General features: G+C 42.6%; 1 protein-coding gene across 1 annotated transcript in view; it reads right to left on the reverse strand.

Annotated features, from left to right (window-relative positions):
• Positions 1–22,197, reverse strand: part of si:ch1073-396h14.1 (disintegrin and metalloproteinase domain-containing protein 10) — a 63,659-nt gene that overhangs the window by 5,754 nt on the left and 35,708 nt on the right. The window contains exons 7-14 of the mRNA XM_052475123.1: positions 20,879–20,971; positions 20,446–20,614; positions 12,975–13,138; positions 7,154–7,325; positions 5,298–5,442; positions 3,998–4,181; positions 3,287–3,386; positions 1,182–1,411 (exon numbers count right to left, since the gene is read on the reverse strand). Coding sequence (XP_052331083.1) covers positions 1,182–1,411; positions 3,287–3,386; positions 3,998–4,181; positions 5,298–5,442; positions 7,154–7,325; positions 12,975–13,138; positions 20,446–20,614; positions 20,879–20,971 — 1,257 coding nt within the window. The remainder of the gene's footprint in view (positions 1–1,181; positions 1,412–3,286; positions 3,387–3,997; positions 4,182–5,297; positions 5,443–7,153; positions 7,326–12,974; positions 13,139–20,445; positions 20,615–20,878; positions 20,972–22,197) is intronic.

Raw genomic sequence — 22,197 nt, forward strand, 5'->3', positions numbered from 1 at the left:
TTAACTTCTGGGCCACATCCTGACTGATGGCAGCCCATTCTTGCATAATAAATGCTTAAAGTTTATCAGAATTTATGGGTTTCTGTTTGTCCACCCGCCTCTTGAGGATTGACCACTTGTTCTCAATGGGATTAAGGTCTGGGGTGTTTCCTGGCCATGGACCCAAAATATCAATGTTTTCTTCCCCGAGCCACTTAGTTATCACTTTTGCCTTTTGGCAATTATGGCAATTGTTAGTCACCAAACTGTTCCTGGGTGGTTGGGAGAAGTTGCTCTCGGAGGATGTGTTGGTACCATTCTTCATTCATGGCTGTGTTCTTAGGCAAAAATGTCAGTGAGCCCACTCCCTTGGCTGAGAAGCAACCCCACACATGAATGGTCTCAGGATGCTTTACTGTTGGCATGACACAGGACTAATGGTAGCTCTCACCTTGTCTTCTCCGGTCAAGCTTAATCCCGGATGCCCCAAACAATCGGAAAGGGGATTCATCAGAGAAAATGACTTTACCGCAGTCCTCAGCAGTCCAATCCCTGTACCTTTTGCAGAATATCAGTCTGTCCCTGATGTTTTTCCTGGAGAGAAGTGACTTCTTTGCTGCCTTTCTTGACACCAGGTCATCCTCCAAAAGTCTTTGCCTCACTGTGTGTGCAGATGCACTCTCACCTGCCTGCTGCCATTCCTGATCAAGCTCTGTACTGGTGGTGCCCCAATCCCGGAGCTGAATCAACTTTAGGAGACGGTCCTGGCGCTTGCTAGACTTTCTTGGGCGCCCTGAAGCCTTCTTCACAACAATTGAAACGCTCTCCTTGAAGTTCTTGATGATCCGATAAATGGTTGATTTAGGTGCAATCTTACTGGCAGCAATATCCTTGCCTGTGAAGCCCTTTTTGTGCAAAGCAATGACGACAGCATGTGTTTCCTTGCAGGTAACCATGATTGACAGAGGAATAACAATGATTCTCAGCACCACCCTCATTTTGAAGCTTCCAGTCTGTTATTCAAACTCAATCAGCATGACAGAGTGATCTCCAGCCTTGTCCTCGTCAACACTCACACCTGTGTTAACGAGAGAATAACTGACAGGATGTCAGCTGGTCCTTTCGTGGTATGGTTAAAATGCAGTGGAAATGTTTTTAGATAGATAGACGACCCCCTTTAGCACAACAAACATATAACAAACCTTTATCCACTCAGCCAGGTCATCAAACTCATCCAGGTCTACCAGGTGGAGAAAGGAGTTCTTCAGCCTGGCGATGGGCCCATCAGCGTCCAGGATGCGACACACCTGGAACATGTCGCAGTAGCCCTGCTTGGCTGAACACGGTGCCCCGGCAACCAAGGCTACACGCTTTCCCTGGAAATGCCTGGTCAAGACAGAGGATGTGGTGCTGGCGCAGGTTGCAGGCTTGTCTGAGGTGAAGAAATACATGGAGAAATACAGTGAACATTTTGTTATAGATGAAATGATTGAGTTTACTGAGTGGAAAAGCACATGCACACATTTGAACTTTTACACAGCACGTCAGATGATCGTACAGAAGGATGTATTATGATGGGAACCTCAAAGCAAATGTTTTTGGCCCAATCATAAACACATGTTTTATTTTACCTTTATTTAACTAGGCAAGTCAGTTAAGAACAAATTCTTATTTTCAATGACGGCCTAGGAGCAGTGGGTTAAACTGCCTGTTAACCCACGGCAGAACGACAGATTTGTACCTTGTCAGCTCTGGGATTTGAACTTGCAACCTAGTCCAACTCTCTAACCACTAGGCTACCCTGCCGCCCCATTCTTCAGATCTAAGCACATCAGAGGAAACGAGGGTGAGGGAGGAGAAGAGGGATTGTGCTGTCATGTCTTTGGCTATGCCGGATTAAGTGATATGACATGCTATTCTATAAAATAATTTCTCCATAATTAATATTACCTGATTGAGCGAATCATGTAAATGTAAGTAACTAGAGAGTCGGGGCACCACGAAATAATATTTATAGAGCTGTTATCTTCCGAATAAACTCCTAAAGACCTAGTCATATTTTACATCAATAGCAGTCAATATTAATCGTCACCTTAATTCAGTCTCATTTGAAAGTTGTAAATTCTTGGTTATCTTCACGAACCCTGGCTAACAAGTTGAATCAGCAATGCAAAATTGGGTTTCATTATTTATTTACTAAATACCTAACTAATCACACATAATTACATATACACAGAATAAATCATACCTTGATTACAAATTACGTCAGAAAGGAAAACGTCCCTAGCGGGCGGAATAGATATGACAGCTGTTTACACAAAAGGAAAGGGCTGGGTTTGAGTGAAAGAGCGGGAAGACTGAGGACCAAAGGAAGAAGCTGTGCTATCGTAAATACAGTATTTTATGCATTCTAAATTACCGCCCATTTGGAAAAGGAAAATGCAATAAATATTTACTCTGATCTGCGCTTCGGTAGGTTGGTGGTAGATGGAAGGCCGTGTTGCCAAACCGAGTCCTTTGTCCTTTGAAGAATGTCTCTGATGGTCAATTGGATACGTTGTAGTAACGTAGTTGTGTGATAGACGGGATACTCTGTCTGTTCCTTCCTAACCCTCGTTTGCAGCTGCTGTTGCTAACTCAACGGCTAGGAGGTATCACTTCTGTAGTGAATAAGAGTTCAAAGTGCATACCATTCGCAACCAAAGATCACGCTGATGTTGGCTTCGTTCTGCAGTTATTATCTGAACCATTCTGACATCAGACCGTCGTTCTCACGTCCTCAGAACAGGTTACATTTTTGTCAAGGCTTTATATAGTGGAGGAAGAATGGTGTGTCTGAAACGTTTTATAACACATGACTCTTCACAGGGACGGGCCACTGATTGAGCAGAGCCCTAACCTTATGAAAACCCAAATCTCTCATTTGAAAGCTAAAATTACATTTCATCTCTTCACCAATAATTTTATATTCAAACATTTAAATTGAACAACAATTCCATGTGAATCCGATAACTCTGATGTGTAGACTTTCCACTGTAGAGTTTATGTCATCCTATCATTGATGATAATTGTCCCAGATGACAACCGAACTGACATCATATTCATTAAGTACCACCGCATATGTTCAATTGGTCAGATTACCAGAATATAGTTAATTTCCCCCAACCTTCTGATGTTCCCAGAATCTGTGTGTTAACCAAGGGGTTTTCAAATTTCACATCAGTAGGGTAGAGAGAGGAAAAAGGGGGGAAGAGGTATTTTTGACTGTCATAAATCTACCCCAGGCCAATGTCATGACAGTGCTTACCCGGCTGTTGACAGCACATGTGGCACTTTTCGTTTTTGGACTCTCCCAGACAGTCACACTGCTCCAGGCCGTACCTCACACACAGTGATTTAGCACAGTTCTGAGAAATAGAGGGAGAAATGGAGAGAAAAAGATAGGGGAGAGTGAAGGAGGGAGAGAGATAGAGAGATGGAGAAAGGGAAAAGGATAGGGGAAGAGGAGGGGAAAGATAGAGAGAGAGATAAAGAGGGATGGTAAAATAGAGGAGAGAGGGGAGAAGACATAAAGAGAATGGATGAGCTCTAGCCTGGATGAGCTCTAGTACATTATGGCCACCAGTGAAGTCTCACAGACAAAAATGCAGGACAGGCCTGCTCATTTCCACAAATCCTAAACATCTGTATTCAGTTAACTTGTTCCAGGCAGCCTCAGAAATGTGTTCTGGTCCAAATCTTATATTTCAGGATTTATGCCCCCATAGAGAGCCATACGTATGTAATTTGCATTGAAAAAGTTGAGCAATATTCACATTCAGAACAACTTTCCAAACTCAGAACCCCATTTATCATCTGAATGGGTGAAAACATTGAGTAAATGTACTCAAGTTGGACACCAAGGACAACAGATCCTGTGAAAGTGGATACTGTTGACTTTGGAATGTTGTCGCAATGAGACAGTGGGTGCAATGGGTGAAAATGTTGAGTCATCAACTGGCCCTCCTACGGTGCTCACCCCGTTGAGACACACCCGGGTGCCCAGACTGCATATGGTCATGTTGGCCTTGGACACAGGCTCGGGGCAGATGGGGGAGAGACCAGAGCAAATACTCTCCAGCTGACAGTCTGACTCCTCCTCACAGCTGACCCCTGACGGTTTCAAGACACACGCTGGCCCACAGCACAGACCCTGACTGGGACTGAGGGGACAGACAGAAAGACAAACAGACAGATAGACAGAGAGACAGACAGGCAGGTGGGCGGACGGACAGATATACAGTACAAAGAGAGACAATTACTGGGTGTATTGTGATTTACTGTTTTGTTTTTGAATGGTAAGATAGAGGCAATTATCCTCACAGCCACAACCACAACTCTGCTTTGACCCCCAACCCCTTGGGTTGTGCCGTGGCGGAGATCTTTGTGGGCTATACTCGGCCTTGTCTCAGGATGGTAAGTTGGTGGTTGAAGATATCCCTCTAGTGGTGTGGGGTCTGTGCTTTGGCAAAGTGGGTGGGTTTATATCCTTCCTGTTTGGCCCTGTCCGGGGGTATCATCGGATGGGGCCACAGTGTCTCCTGACCCCTCCTGTCTCAGCCTCCAGTATTTATACTGCAGTAGTTTATGTGTCGGGGGCTAGGGTCAGTTTGTTATATCTGGAGTACTTCTCCTGTCTTATCCGGTGGCCTGTGTGAATTTAAGTATGCTCTCTCTAATTCTCTCTTTCTTTCTTTCTTTCTCTCTCTCGGAGGACCTGAGCCCTAGGACCATGCCTCAGGACTACCTGGCATGATGACTCCTTGCTGTCCCCAGTCCACCTGGCCGTGTTGCTGCTCCAGTTTCAACTGTTCTGCCTGCGGCTATGGAATCCTGACCTGTTCACCGGACGTGCTACCTGTCCCAGACCTATTATTTGACCATGCTGGTCATTTATGAACATTTGAACATCTTGGCCATGTTCTGTTATAATCTCCACCCAGCACAGCCAGAAGAGGACTGGCCACCCCTCATAGCCTGGTTCCTCTCTAGGTTTCATCCTAGGTTTTGGCCTTTCTAGGGAGTTTTTCCTAGCCAACGTGCTTCAACAACTGCATTGCTTGCTGTTTGGGGTTTTAGGCTGGGTTTCTGTACAGCACTTTGAGATATCAGCTGATGTACGAAGGGCTATATAAATACATTTGATTTGAGGAAATGTTCCATGGGTTATTATGTAACTTTATATAGAAATTATGCATATAAACAGATCTAGAATCAGCAAAGGGACAATTTTAATCCTACTACTGATTTTAATTGCGAAACTTTGGAACCAAAGTTACCTGCACTTCTTGCCAGGTTTCAGGCGACACTGGATGCCCACAGATTCCTTGGCGCTGTGGCAGCAGAGGTCTGTCTCGTTGTGGCCCACGTCACACTCCTCCCCCTCCTCCACAATCTGATTCCCACAGATGGGCTGATCACTGACTGACAGGACACATATAGCCACACACATTAGCTCATCTCAACACTGCTGACTCATGTAGATGTCCTGTGGTATCTTCATTTTATTTATTTTTTATTTTACTAGGCAAGTCAGTTAAGAACAAATTCTTATTTTCAATGACGGCCTAGGAACAGTAGGTTAACTGCCTGTTCAAGGGCAGAACGACAGACTTTGTACCTTGTCAGCTCGGGGATTTGAACTTGCAACCATTCGGTTACTAGTCCAATGCTCTAACCACTAGGCTACCCTGCTGCCCCATAAATGATTGCAATAAATCAGATCCAGAGAGAGAGAGATAGATACCCAGAGAGAGAGACACAGAGAGATACAGTGCCTTCAGAAAGTATTCATACCATTTGACCATTTAACTCTACACACAATACCCCATAATGACAATGTAAAACACATTTTTATAAATTTTTGCAAATTTATTGAAAATGAAATAAAGGTGTGAATACTTATGTAATTTGATATTTCTTTGAGTCAATACTTTGTAGTAGCACCTTTGGCAGCGATTACAGCTGTGAGTCTTTCTGTGTCTCTAGGAGCTTTCCACACCTGGAATGTGCAACATTCACCCATAATTATTTTCAAAATTCTTCAAGCTCTGTCAAATTGGTTGTTGATCATTGCTAGACAACCATTTTCAGGTCTTGCCATAGTTTTTCAAGTAGATTTAAGTCAAAACTGTAACTCTGCCATTCTTTGTCTTCTTGGTAAGCAACTTCAGTGTAGATTTGGCCTTGTGTTTAAGGTTATTGTCCTGCTGAAAGGGGAATTAATCTTCCATTGTCTGGTGAGAAACAGATACTTGTTGCCTTGTTGCAAAGAGGATGCATGTTTTGGAATACTTTTATTCTGTACAGGCTTCCTTCTTTTCACTCTATTAGTTAGGTTAGTATTGTGGAGTAACTACAATGTTGTTGATCCATCCTCAGTTTTGTCCTATCACAGCCATTAAACTCTGTAACTGTTTTAAAGTCACCATTGGCCTCATGGTGGAATCCCTGAGCCGTTTTCTTCCTCTCCGGCAACTGAGTTAGGATCAACGCCTGTATCTTTGCAGTGACTGGGTGTATTGATACACCATTCAACGTGTAATTATAATAACCATGCTCAAAGGGATAATAAATGTCTGCTTTTTATGTTTACCCATCTACCAATAGGGGCCCTTCTTTGTTAGGTATTGGAAAACCTCCCTGGTCATTGTGGTTGAATCTGTGTTGAAAAATGCATTGCTCGACTGAGGGACCTTAAAGATAATTGTATGTGTGGGGTAAAGAGATGAGGTAGTTATTCAAAAATCACGTTTAACACTATTATTGCGGATGGAGTGAGTACATGCAATTTACTATGTGACTATGTGATTTTTACTCCTGAACCTATTTAGGCATGCCATAACAAAGTGGTTGAATACTTTTGACTTGAGCTTTTCATTTTTAATTAATTTGTAAACATTTTGAAAAACATAATTCCACTTTGACAATATCAGGTATTGTGTGTAGGGAAGTGACACAAAAATCTACATTTAATAAATTAAATTCAGGCTTTCACACAACAAAATGTGGAAAAAGCAAATGGGGATGAATACTTTCTGAAGGCACTGTAGAGAAACAGAACACTACATGCTATTGATGTCCTCTTTTCCACAGAGGAGGTCTGGTTTGTTTAGACCTACATGTAGAGCCTCACCCACAAAGCAGTCATCCTTCTTGACTTTCAGGACTCGGCTGATATGCTTGATGCTGCAGGGAGAGAACTTATCGTTGTTCTCCCGGACCTCATTGGTAGCGTGAGGGAACATCAAGAACCTGCCTTTCCCTCCAGAAGAACCCAGGTTCCCACAATCCAAACCTTCATCATGCTGAGAAGCAAATACAACACAGAACATAAAGGTTCTACTTCACAGTAGAATGAGCTCAAGAAGTTTTGTCTCCTTCTAGTACAAGATTATGGACATTGGGGCCCTCATATTTAAACATATTTATGTCAAATTGAATAATTTTCACCAGATGAAAACGAAGTTATTACTGAACATCCTTTTTCATTAAAAGTAAAACTATTGGAGGGATTTGTATGGGGTGATTCTGAGAAAACAACTACTGAACTCATTGTTGTCACGTTCTGACATTAGTTATTTTATTATGTCTTTGTTTTAGTATGGTCAGGGCGTGAGTTGGGTGGGTTGTCTATGTTCCGTTTTCTATGTTGTGTTTGCGTTTGGCCTGGTATGGTTCTCAATCAGAGGTAGGTGTTGTTAGTTGTCTCTGATTGAGCATCATACTTAGGTAGCCTTTTCCCACTTGTGTTTCGTGGGTGTTTGTTTTCTGTCTCTGTGTCTTCACCAGACAGAACTGTTTCGTTTTCGTTCGTTCTCCTTGTTATTTGGTTTTTGGTGTTCAATGTTAATAAATTATCTACATGGACACGTACCACGCTGCTTATTGGTCCGATCCTTCATACTCCTCGTCAGAGGAAGACGAATATCGTTACAATTGTAAAATAGTAAGAACAAATTATTATTTACAATGAGGGTTTGGCCTACCGTGGCCAAACCCTAACCCGGATGACGCTGGGCCAATTGTGCACCACACTATGGCCGGTTGTGATATATCCTGAAATCGAACCAGGGTCTGTAGTGATGCCTCTAGCACTGAGATGCAGTGCCTTTGACAGCTGCGCCACTCGGGAGCCCACAAGATGTTTCCTTTATTTAACCTGGCAAGTCAGTTAAGAACAAATTATTATTTACAATGACGGCCTAGGAACAGTGGGTTAACTGCCTTGTTTAGGGGCAGAAAGACAGATTTTTACCTTGTCAGCTCGGGGATTCCATCACAGCCTTAAGACTAAAAATGACTCTCTTTATTGCTGGATACAAACGCTTGTTAACTTAAATGAAGGTCATTTTAAGAGGGAGACAAAAGTGCTGTGTCACTGTTGGCCATGGTTCTGGAAGAGGAATACAATGTTCTCATAACAAACAACACACCCAGGACAGCACATGTAGATACAGCCCTGAGGCCTTCTCTGAATCTCTCCAATACCAACTTTCACTGATTACCAGAACAAATGACGAGGTCCGATCGTTCATGTGTTTAAATCTGCTGTTGAGATGTTAATATGGACTGGGATTGTAATCACTTCGAACAGTTTAAGGGGCAAATAAACTATGTGTTGACAAATGACTGAGGCCCCTTTGTTAGGTTCTTCTCTCACTCTTCCCTCTATCTCTCAGAGGGCCATGCTGTCACATTAAGGATAGCAAGAGGGTTTCCAGACACTATGGGACTATGGGAGAGAATATCATTACCAAAGTAGGCCAAAGGCCTGGCCCCCTCTCTCCCCTCAGACCCCTTACCTCCCCCTTCCCCCTCATCATACATCTCAGGTGAAGCAGGCCCTCTGATCTCTCTGTGTCCTATCACATCCTCCATCTGGAAACAATGAGGCATGCCTGTCAGTGGACCCGGGGTACTGCACCATTCAGCCAAGAACCTGCTGGATTTATAAAAGGGCCACAGACCGACATGCTGTAGCAGAACTAATCTGTGCAGGAACGCCTGGGAAGAATCCATTGCTGCCTATGGAAGTGTGAATAACATCTCTGTGGGAGCAGGGTATAGGGAGGGGGGTGGAATGTTGGCATTTGAGGCAGTGGGAGAAAGGTCGTAGATGGTGCTGCTGGTCGTTGTGGAGGGAAAGTGGGTGTGTGGGGGGGTTTCTGTAAGGGGTACCAATAATGGGTGGCAGGTAGCCTATCAGTTAAGATAAGAGCATTGAGCCAGTAACCAAAATCACCGAGCCGATTAGGTGAAACATGTGCCCTTGAGCAATGCACTTAACTCTACTTGCTCCTGTAAGTCGCTCTGGATAAGAACATCTGCAAAATTACAAAAATGTAAAAATGTAATGTTCTGCAAACAACACTTTTGTTGAGGGAGAAAATGGAAAGCCTCCCATTTATGGCAGGCTTTCAAAATAATGTGTAAGCTAGTGAGTGAGCATGTGCCAAGACTTTATAACATACAGTGCATTCAGACCCCTTGACATTTTGTTACGATACAGCCTTATTCTAATATATATTCAATTGATTGTTTTCCTCATCAATCTACACACAATACCCCACAATGACAAAGCTAAACCAGATTTTTTTTACATTTTTGCAAATTTTTTAAAAATAAAATAATTTATACATTTACATATGTTTTCAGACACTTTACTCAGTATTTTGTTGAAGCACCTTTGGCAGCGATTACAGCCTTGATTCATGTGTGCTTAGGGTTGGTGTCCTGTTGGAAGGTGAACCTTCGCCCCAGTCTGAGGTCCTGAGCACTCTGGAGCAGGTTTTCATCAAGGATCTCTCTGTACATTGCTCCTTTCATCTTTCCCTCAATCCTGACTAGTCTCCCAGTCCCTGCCGCTGAAAAACATCCCCACGCATGATGCTGTCACCACCATCCTTCCCCGTAGGGATGGTGCCAGGTTTCCTCCAGACGTGACGTTTGAAATTCAGGCTAAAAAGTACAATCTTGGTTTCATCCAACCAGAGAATCTTGTTTCTCATGGTCGGCAAGTTCTTTAGGTGCCTTTTCGCAAACTCCAATCGGGCTGTCATGTTCCTTTTGCTGAGGAGTAGCTTCCGTCTGGGCACTATACCATAAAGGCCTGATTGGTGGAGTGCTGCAGAGATGGTTGTCCTTCTGGAAGGTTCTCCCATCTCCACAGAGGAACTCTGGACCATCTGGTTTTTGGTCACCTCCCTGACCAAGGTCCTTCTCCCCCAATAGCTCAGATTGGCTGGGAAGAGTCTTGTTGGTTCCAAACTTCTTCCATTTTTAGAAGGATGGAGCCACTGTGTTCCCCAGATCTGTGCCTTGACACAATCCTGTCTCGGAGCTCTACGACATTTCCTTCGACCTCATAGCTTGGTTTTTGTTCTGACATGCAAAAATGTGTAAAAATCTGCTTTCGCTTCGTCATTATGGGGTATTGTGTGTAGATTGATGAGGGAAATTGTTATTAAGTCTATTTTAGAATTAGGCTATAAAGTAACACAAATACTTTCCAAATACACTAATCATTAGTAATGCTGAGCGATTAGTGCTTTTAGAGATTGGTTCGGTTAGGTTCGATTAATAAAAATTAATCACGGATTTCGGTTTAGATTCTTGCTTTTTTTTATACATTGAATGCACTATGCATTCTGTGGGTTGAATGCTGTAACAACACAGAATAAAACAATGAATAAAAGTCCCATGATGGTAGTGACTGAACATTACTGCTTATCACTTGTTAACCATCATTTATTCACATGACTTTACTTTCATTTTTGTATTAAGTTGTTGTGTATATTCTGTCTGCGGCTTATTCTGTCTGACAAAATCACAATTTTAGTAGCAAATAAGGCTAAGTTTTTTGACTGCTGAATACCAACTATCAATCACTTAGGTCATTTATTTTTAGGCAGAGATACAGTACCTTGGGAAGCTACTGCTCACTGTCCATCTATCCCTCTACATCTCTCATCCTTCTGTATCTTTTATGTAGCAGGCTAAAAGAAACACACAGACTGGACAAGTAGGTTTGCAATGGATTATGGTCATTGTAATTAATTACCACGTTTTCTGCTCTAAACTATGTAGAATATTGGCCTGTTGGAAATGACTGTCACGCCCTGACCATAGAGAGCCCTTGGTTCTCTATGGTGTAGTAGGTCAGGGCATGACTAGGGGGTGTTCTAGTATGTATATTTCTATGTTGGTGCTAATATGGTTCCCAATTAGAGGCAGCTGTTTATCGTTGCCTCTGATTAGGGATCATATTTAGGTAGCCATTTCCCCACCTGTGTTGGGTGGGATATTGTTTATGTGTAGTTGCCTGTGTTGGGTGGGATATTGTTTATGTGTAGTTGCCTGTGTGCACACGGCATGATTTCACGGTTCATTGTTTCTTTATTGTTTTGTTTTACGGAGATGAAAAATATGTGGAACTATACTCACGCTGCGCCTTGGTCCGCTCATTACGACGTTCGTGACAATTACAACTCCCTTTTACATTTCACAGTATGGGCTTGAGCTAATTTATCTCTACAGAAACTGCACAATGTGCGCATAGAGCTCACATTTTTAAAAAACAAACTAAATTAAATTTAAATAATTTAAATAAATAATAATAAGGTCAATTACATAGGTAAATTAGTTGTTTAAAAACAAAACAAATGCCCATATTTTGGTTAATCGCTCAACACTATACATTAGTCAATAAAGACCAACTTTTATAACATCGGCAGCAGTGAAGTGGATCATACTACATATACACACTCACAACAAATCCTGTTTTACCAAAGGCCAGAGCAGGAAGGTCTTCCTTACAAAAAAAATTGAAAATACGTGTGAAATTTCACGTTAACTTTTGACGTGTTTTTCCTTCACGTTTATTTTTACAAATGTCTGCTCTCCCATCCAGGGACTGACCAGGACCTACCCTGCTACGCTTCAGAAGAAAACCAGCAGTAGGTTATAGGGTGCTATGTTGCTGGAATGAATACACTAAAACTTGCAAATGAAAAAAAGGCCAGGGTAACATAACCAAAGATAGGGAAAATTGCAAGAAAGAAGGAGGCGTTTTATTTAATTATGCTATCATAAACATTTTTAAAAAGCACTGAAAACTATTTTTGGGTATCCATTTACAATTAATTTGCGCTTGCATTGTAAAATCACAGCTAGTTATGATACAACCTGGATTCGAACCAGGGCGTCTGTAGTGACGCCTCTTGCACTGAGATGAGGGATGAGGCTGGAGAAATGCAACCAATCTCAAATCAATAGACTACACTATGGATGCAAGGAGACGATGCCATCCATGATATAAAAATTATAGTTTTAACCATGGTTTAAGGCTATACAATGTTTGTATACATTTACTTTGTTTACAAACATTGGCGTAAATGTGGAGTTTTCTTTCATGTGAAACTGCAGATTTGAATTTCACATGTAAAAATCTAATCTGCAGTTTCATACATGAAAAACTTTCACACGTGACAAAGCAATTCCACATGTGAAAGTGAGATTTTCACATGTGGAGGTTTCTTACATGTGAACCTACAAATTATATTTTCACATGTGACTGATTTTCACATGTGAACCTACAATTCCAATCTGATTCTCAGATATGAAAGTCTTAACATGTAAAACTGCAAAAACATGAAAACATATTATTCTCCTCACATGTGAAAACTTAAGCTCAACATGTGAAAACAGCTATTTCACATACTGTCTGAATTCCAAAACATAAGAATGCCTTTGAACATAGGGGTTCAAATCCTGCAACAAATTAATGCAGAGAGCTGCAACATGACCGGTACAACAAAAAAGGTAATGTGATGAAATGACATGTATCAGTAAAATAACACCAAATATCAGTAAAATAACAAGTAAAGGAAAGTGCTAGTACTCCAATGGGGGTAAAACATTAAGGATAGCCAAGGGTGATACTGTCTAGAACTCACAGGGGCGCCCAGGCTGTGGCCCAGTTCATGGGCCAGGGTGAGCTGAACGTGTTGGGGGGGCAGGTACTGGCCGTAGTTCTGCAGCGTGATCAGGCCCGTGTTCAGACTGGCGTTGCTACCATCCCGCATGAGAGTGTGTCGCGAACAAATCCCTCCCCAGTTTCCTGAAATATAAGGGAAAAGTAAGGAGAGTAAAGATAAGGTATGAATAGGGTCTAGACTTGATACTATCATTTAGGTGAAAGGGCAATTTCCTTGGCAGAATGTGTACAGTAGACAACATGTTCAGCGCAGTAGAAATAAAGCGTGAGAAACCTCAGCTGCACTGGGTTGCTTAAAGTCATGGACGTGTTAGTTGTTACTAATGTGCCATTTCTACTGTAATAGCTGTGTTATGGCTGTCCACCCTTCACTATATTGCTTACAGTATAGGTTGCATACGTGACCTTGACCTTTCTCTTTAACACCACAGGCCCGTATTTATGTTTTATTGAGGTTGTCCCCAGCTCATAAATATCAATGAAAGTATGGACAGTATGGATGTTTATCATATATGCACAGTCACTTTAACTATACATTCATGTACATATGTACATACTACCTCAATTGACCCGACCAACCAGTGCTCTCGCACATTGGCTAACCGGGCTATCTGCATTGTGTCCCACCACCCGCCAACCCCTCTTTACGCTACTGCTACTCTCTGTTCATCATATATGCATAGTCACTTTAACCATATCTACATGTACATACTACCTCAATCAGACCGACTAACCGGTGCCTGTATGTAGGCTCGCTACTTTTATAGCCTCCCTACTGTTTTTCACTGTCTTTTTATTGTTGTGTTTATTGCTTTACCTACCTATTGTTCACTTAATACCTTTTTGCACTATTGGTTAGAGCCTGTAAGTAAGTATTTCACTGTACGGTCTGCCTATACCTGTTGTATTCAGCGCACGTGACAAATAAATATTCATTTGATTTGATTTGACAGGCCAGAAGGCAGGCTAAGTTCTCACTGAGGCAGATAAAAGCCTCACGGCCAGATGGGTCTGTGTATCGGTGACTTGCCTTAACTTGTTGTCTTATATAATGCTCCTGCACTGCATGCGATCCCACAGGCCACCAATTACAAACAGCTGGCCTTTTCCTCACAGAATGCAGTACTGTGACATCATCTTTCAGCTAGCCCACGACTCATTTCAGAGAGGCCCGTTTTGTTACAGTATGTGGATCGTAGAAAGGCTTTGGTCATTGAACTGACATGGGCTATAGGAGTTGGGAGTTTACCTTGGCTTTAAAAATATATATATTTTTTGTTTTATTTTTTAAATGTAACCTTTATCTAACTAGGCTTGGCTTCACAGTAGGCACTAGATATATTTGCAAAGGGGCACAGCCACTATTGCCACAGGCAAAGGATATTTGCTAAGAGGTGGTTATATTGAGCAAAGGACAACACTTATGTCCAATTCTATTGTTCCCCAGGCAATATAACCACTTCTAGTAATACAACTCCCACTACTACTACTACTACTACTACACTACTACTACATTACCATTATAGTCATATACACTGAGTGTATAAAACATTAGGAACACCTGCTCTTTCCATGACATGGACTGACCAGGTGAATCCAGGTGAAAACTATGATCCCTTATTGATGTCACCTGTTAAATCCACTTCAATAAGTGTGGGTGAAGGGGAGGAGACAGGTTAAAGAAGGGTTTTTAATTCTTAGGGATAGCCCCCTTTTTTCAATTTTCGCCTAAAATGACATACCCAAATCGAACTGCCTGTAGCTCAAGCCCTGAAGCAAGGACATGCATATTATTGGTACCATTTGAAAGGAAACACTTTGAAGTTCGTGTAAATGTGAATTGAATGTAGGAGAATATAACACAATAGATCTGGTAGAAGAAAATACAAAGAAAAAAACAACCAGTTTTTTTCTACCACCTTAAAATGCAACAGAAAGGTCCCAGTTCCAGCCATCACTCTGAAATTGTATGACATTGTTTGGTGCACAAAAGGATAGTAATTGCCCATAATTCTGCAGTTGTACTTCCAATTTTGATCATCATATAATTTGCGTAAAGAGAAGGCGGAGAATTCGTAGGAGATCGAATAAACTCCTACTGCCTTCCAAATTGCAAACGTGCAATTTTTGGAAAATTAAATCGATGACCTACGCGCAAGATTTAACTACCAACTGTACATTCAAGACTGTAATATCTTATGCTTCACCTAGTCGTGGCTGAACGACGACATTTTTAACATACAGCTGGCCGATTATACGCTGTACCGGCAGGATAGAACAGCGGCGTCTCGTAAGACAAGTGGCGGTCGACAATGTATATTTATAAATAATAGCTGGTGCACGATATCGAAGGAAGTCTCAAGGTTTTGCTTGCCTGAGGTAGAGTATCTCATGATAAGCTGTAGACCCATCTATCTACCAAGAGAGTTTTCATCTGTATTTTTTGTAACTGTCTACATACCACCACAGACTGATGCTGGCACTCAGACAACACTCAATGTATTCTGCCATAAGCAAACAGGAAAACACTCACATAAAGGCAACGCTCCTAGTGGCCGGGGACTTTAATGCAGGGAAACTTAAATCGGTCTTACCAAATTTTTTATCAGCATGTTAAATGTGCAACCAGAGGGGAAAAAACCCTTTACTCCACACACAGAGACGCATGCAAAGCTCTCCCTCGCCCTCCATTTGGAAAATCTGACCATAATTCTATCCTCCTGATTCCTGCTTACAAGCAAAAAATAAAGAAGGAAGCAGTGACTCGATCAATAAAAAAGTGGTCAGATGAAGCAGATGCTAAGCTACAGGACTGTTTTGCTAGCACATACTGGAATATGTTCTGGGATTCCTCCAATGACATTGAGGAGTACACCACATCAGTTATTGGCTTCATCAATGACGCCGTCCCCACAGTAACCGTACGAACATACCCCAACCAGAAGCCATGGATTACAAGCAACATCCACACTGAGCTGAAGGCTAGAGCTGCCGCTTCAAGGAGCGGGACTCTAACCCGGAAGCTTATAAGAAATACCACTATGCCCTCCGACAAACCACCAAACAGGCAAAGCGTCAATACAGGACTAAGATCGAATTGTACTTCAACGGCTCTGATGCTCGTCGGGTGTTGCAGGGCTTGCAAACCATTACAGACTACAAAGGGAGGTACAGACGAGAGCTGCCCAGTGACACAAGGCTACCAGACAAGCAAAACTACTTCTATGCTCGCTTCGAGGCAAGTAACACTGAAACATGCATGAGAGCACCAGCTGTTCCGGAAGACTGTGTGATCACGCTCTCCGCAGCCGATGTGAGTATGACCTTTAAACAGGACAACATTCACAAGGCCGCAGGGCCAGATAGATTACCAGGACGTGTACTGCGAGCATGCGCTGACCAACTGGCAAGTGTCTTCACTGACATTTTCAATCTCTCCCTGTCCAAGTCCATAATACCAACATGTTTCAAGCAGACCACCATAGTCCCTGTGCCCAAGAACACTAAAGCAACCTGCCTAAATGATTATCGACCCATAGCACTCATGGCTCACATCAACACCATTATCCCAGAAACCCTAGACCCACTCCAATTTGCATACTGCCTTAACAGTTCCACAGATAATGCAATCTCTATTGTACTCCACACTTCCCTTTCCCACCTGGACAAAAGGAACATGTAAGAATACTATTCATTGACTACAGCTCTGCGTTCAACACCATAGTGCCCTCAAAGCTCATCAATAAGCTAAGGACCCTGAGACTGTCCAACATGTATCTGGACCTACTCACTGTCACAGTCATACTCTGGACCTAGTTTTGTCCCATGGAATAAATGTTGTGGATCTTAATGTTTTTCCTCATAATCCTGGACTATCGGACCACCATTTTATTACGTTTGCAATTGCAACAAATAATCTGCTCAGACCCCAACCAAGGAACATCAAAAGTCGTGCTATAAATTCACAGACAACACAAAGATTCCTTGATGTCCTTCCAGACTCCCTCTGTCTACCCAAGGACGCCAGGACAAAAAGGACAAAAATCATGGACAAGGACAAAAATCAATTAACCACCTAACTGAGGAACTCAATGTAACCTTGCGCAATACCCTAGATGCAGTTGCACCCCTAAAAACTAAAAACATTTCTCATAAGAAACTAGCTCCCTGGTATACAGAAAATACCTGAGCTCTGAAGCAAGCTTCCAGAAAATTGGAACGGAAATGGTGCCACACCAAACTGGAAGTCTTCTGACGAGCTTGGAAAGACAGTACCGTGCAGTATCGAAGAGCCCTTACTGCTGCTCGATCATCCTATTTTTCCAACTTAATTGAGGAAAATAAGAACAATCCGAAATTCCTTTTTGATACTGTCGCAAAGCTAACTAAAAAGCAGCATTCCCCAAGAGAGGATGGCTTTCACTTCAGCAGGAATAAATTCATTAACTTAAAAGACCATGATTATTAGAAAGCAAATGACGGACTCTTCTTTAAATCTGCGTATTCCTTCAAAGCTCAGTTGTCCTGAGTCTGCACAACTCTGCCAGGACCTAGGATCAAGAGAGACACTCAAGTGTTTTAGTACTATATCTCTTGACACAATGATAAAAATAATCATGGCCTCTAAACCTTCAAGCTGCATACTGGATCCTATTCCAACTAAACTACTGAAAGAGCTGCTTCCTGTGCTTGGCCCTCATATGTTGAACATCATAAACGCCTCTCTATCCACCGGATGTGTACCAAACTCACTAAAAGTGGCAGTAATAAAGCATCTCTTGAAAAAGCCAAAACTTGACCCAGAAAATATAAAAAACTATCGGCCAATATCGAATCTTCCATTCCTCTCAAAATTTTAGAAAAGGCTGTTGCGCAGCAACTCACTGCCTTCCTGAAGACAAACAATGTATACAAAATGCTTCAGTCTGGTTTTAGACGCCATCATAGCACTGAGACTGGACTTGTGAAGGTGGTCAATGACCTTTTAATGGCATCAGACCGAGGCTCTGCATCTGTCCTCGTACTCCTAGACCTTAGTGCTGCTTTTGATACAATCGATCACCACATTCTTTTGGAGAGATTGGAAACCCAAATTGGTCTACACGGACAAGTTCTGGCCTGGTTTAGATCTTATCTGTCGGAAAGATATCAGTTTGTCTCTGTGAATGGTTTGTCCTCTGACAAATCAACTGTAAATTTTGGTGTTCCTCAAGGTTCTGTTTTAGGACCACTATTGTTTTCACTATATATTTTACCACTTGGGGATGTCATTCGAGAACATAATGTTAACTTTCACTGGTATACGGATGACACACAGCTGTACATTTCAATGAAACATAGTGAAGCCCCAAAATTGCCCTCAATAGAAGCATGTGTTTCAGACAGAAGGAAGTGGATGGCTGAAAACTTTCTACTTTTAAACTCGGATAAAACAGAGATGCTTGTTCTAGGCCCCAAGAAACAAAGAGATCTTCTGTTGAATCTGACAATTAATCTTAATGGTTGTACAGTCGTCTCAAATAAAACTGTGAAGGACCTCGGCATTACTCTGGACCCTGATCTCTCTTTTGAAGAACATATCAAGACTGTTTCAAGGACAGCTTTTTTCCATATATACGGAACATTGCAAAAATCAGAAACTTTCTGTCCAAAAATGATGCAGAAAAATGAATCCATGCTTTCTGTCTGGTATGGCAACTGCTCGGCCTCCAACTGCAAGGCGCTACAGTGGGTAGTGCGTACAGCCCAGTACATCACTGGGGCAAAGCTTCCTGCCACCCAGGACCTCTGTACCAGGCAGTGTCAGAGGAAGGCCGTAAAAATTGTCAAAGACTCCAGCCGCCCTAATTATAGACTGTTCTCCCTGCTACTACCCCCAAGCCATAAGACTCCTGAACATCTAATCAAATGGCTTCTCAGACTATTTGCACCCCGCTGCTACCTGTTGTTATCACCTATGCATAGTCGCTTTAATAACTCTACCTACATGTACATATTACCTCGACTAACCGGTGCCCCCACACATTGACTCTGTACCGGTACCACCCTGTATATTTTAGATTTCCTAACTTCAAAGTAATGACTCGGGATGTCGGGATTGATACGAAAGCTTCTTTTAGTAAGAATACTTGTTCACGTTACAATTAACAGCTTTGTTTTGGTACAGAGCAATGCAGGTAAGATGCTGTCGGAAAGTCAGCCACAATCACCTCGCACCTGCACATAATTGGAGCGTTATCTCTCTCATTCCTGTCGCAAGGCATTCTGGAACTTGCAGTCAAAAAGCGTAATTAAATTCAAACCAATACAATTACATATGTAAATAACTGTAAATAAATATCTTTAGATACAGCTCAATGAGTTAACTTAAACATTAACTCTGTAACACATTAAAGTTACAACAATATATAGTCTCGCTATTGTTATTTTACTGCTGCTCGTTAATTACGTGTTACTTTTATTTCTTATTCTTATTGTATTCGGCACTTATTGTATGTGACTAATACACTTTGATTTGATGTGATGATTTAGTGACCTCAAAGAAAATTACTTGCAGTCTGTAAATCATGATGATCAAAATGTATCTACTGGGATTTTTAAAAGACAGACTCACTTTCTGTTTTGTCTGCTTGGAGATAAGTATGGTTGTGGTAATCTTTTTGCAAGCACATTTTTTACCTTATAATATAGTTTTGAGTCATGTACTTCTATTTTGAGAAGGCAACTACAATTACTGTTTGCAAAAGGCCACAGAGTTCTGTGTCTTGTGGACACAGTCCTTCTACAGTGATATGAGTCTGATTTCAGTCTGATGCAAGGCAGTGTGTGTGTGTGTGTGTGTGTGTGTGTGTGTGTGTGTGTGTGTGTGTGTGTGTGTGTGTGTGTGTGTGTGTGTGTGTGTGTGTGTGTCTTGGGTTGTGTGTTTTGCTCTGCTCATAGTGCCCTCACTCCCTTCAGGGTTCAGCGGGTTCCACAGGGTTTATAGCACCATAAAGGGGGAGGGGGAGAGAGGAGGTCGCATAGGATGCATGAAAGTCTCTCTCTCACGCCCCTCTGATCAGCCAATCAAAGGCGGCCCAGCTAACGATGTGATGGAAACACCCAAGGTGCTCCACCCCCTGTGGGAGCAGGTCCCCCCTTCCTCACATACAACAATAAACAGGTTAAGTTAGGTCAAATAAGACGCATATCAGGTCAAATAAGACGCATATCAGATGTGGAAAGGTCAGATGAGATTTTGGCTTCTAGAGAAGACATTGGACATGCAACTTTAATTGGAGATGCGGCTGTGTTTGAAGAGCAGTCAAAATTCAGGAATGTGTGGGTTTGTATGTGTGTGTAATGCGGTAGTGTTTTGGAGGGCAGCAGGGCTGTTTTTATGCTTGTGTCCGTGTGTGTGTCTCTATTGCTTTCCAGACCCTGCCTCTCACCTGTCTTGCCCTCCCATGCCAGCCCCAACACTCCACTGTAGTCCCTGTTGGTCAGCAGGTAGGACAGACAGTAGTTTCCCCAGTTACTCTCAGAGAACAGACTGAGCAGCTTTTCTGGGCCGAGGAAGGGCCGATTCAGGGGGTTGGTCTCATCCTCCTCTCTCATGACCTATAGGAGACACATTGGCAGCACCTGAGGATGCTGCATTATTTCTATAATAGCTCTTCCCAAAATCACCAATAAAGGAGCCTTTGAGTCCAAGAAGGAGAGAAAGAAAGGGAAAACATAACTAGTTTGTCAATTGCACATATCAAGTTGCTAGCTTAGCTTCATTAATTTAGGAGTAATCATACTGTAGTATCAGCACATCTAAAGTGGATAAGCCTTGAAACACAGAACATTGCAGCCATTGTGAATGAGTGGAGTTCTTACACTGAGTGATTTCACTTTGAAGTTGATTAGCTTGAGACCGTCAAAGTCGGCCTTGTCATAAATATCATTCACCGCTCTCACGTAGGAGGCAACCTAGGACAGGAGGACACAGAGACAAAAGATGGAGAAGATTCTCATAAAACAGCTCACGGTGTTATATACTCTGCTTCTCTATAGAGGACATTCTACTTCACTGCTTATGGAGAGTCATTGCAGAACAGTGAATATGGCATTAATACAATTCATAATCTACTCCACAAAGCTATTTAAGCCCCCCGCGCAGCTACTCGCCCAAGCCTCTCCAGGTTCTCCTTTACCCAAATCCAGATAGCAGATGTTCTGAAAGAGCTGCAAAACCTGGACCCGTACAAATGAGCTGGGCTCGACTATCTGGACCCTCTATTTCTGAAACTATCCGCCGCCATTGTCGCAACCCCTATTACCAGCCTGTTCAACCTCTCTTTCATATCGTCTGAGATCCCCAAGGATTAGAAAGCTGCCGCAGTCATCCCCCTCTTCAAAGGGGAAGACACCCTGGACCCAAACTGTTACAGTCCTATATCCATCCTGCCTTGCCTATCTAAGGTCTTCGAAAGCCAAGTCAACAAACAGGTCACTGTCCATCTCGAATCCCACCATACCTTCTCCGCTGTGCAATCTGGTTTCTGAGCCGGTCATGGGTGCACCTCAGCCACGCTCAAGGTACTAAACGATATCATAACCGCCATCGATAAAAGACAGTACTGTGCAGCCGTCTTCATCGACCTTGCCAAGGCTTTCGACTCTGTCAATCACCATATTCTTATCGGCAGACTCAGTAGCCTCGGTTTTTCTGATGCCTGCCTTGCCTGGTTCACCAACTACTTTGCAGACAGAGTTCAGTGTGTCAAATCGGAGGGCATGCTGTCCGGTCCTCTGGCAGTCTCTATGGGGGTGCCACAGGGTTCAATTCTCGGGCCGACTCTTTTCTCTGTATATATCAATGATGTTGCTCTTGCTGCGGGCGATTCCCTGATCCACCTCTACGCAGACGACACCATTCTATATACTTCCGGCCCGTCCTTGGACACTGTGCTATCTAACCTCCAAACGAGCTTCAATGCCATACAACACTCCTTCCGTGGCCTCCAAGTGCTCTTAAACGCTAGTAAAACCAAATGCATGCTTTTCAACCGTTCGCTGCCTGCACCTGCACGCCTGACTAGCATCACCACCCTGGATGGTTCCGACCTTGAATATGTGGACATCTATAAGTACCTAGGTGTCTGGCTAGACTGTAAACTCTCCTTCCAGACTCATATCAAACATCTCCAATTGAA

The sequence above is a fragment of the Oncorhynchus keta genome, chromosome 22 (assembly GCF_023373465.1).
Source record: "Oncorhynchus keta strain PuntledgeMale-10-30-2019 chromosome 22, Oket_V2, whole genome shotgun sequence".
Taxonomy (NCBI): domain Eukaryota; kingdom Metazoa; phylum Chordata; class Actinopteri; order Salmoniformes; family Salmonidae; genus Oncorhynchus; species Oncorhynchus keta.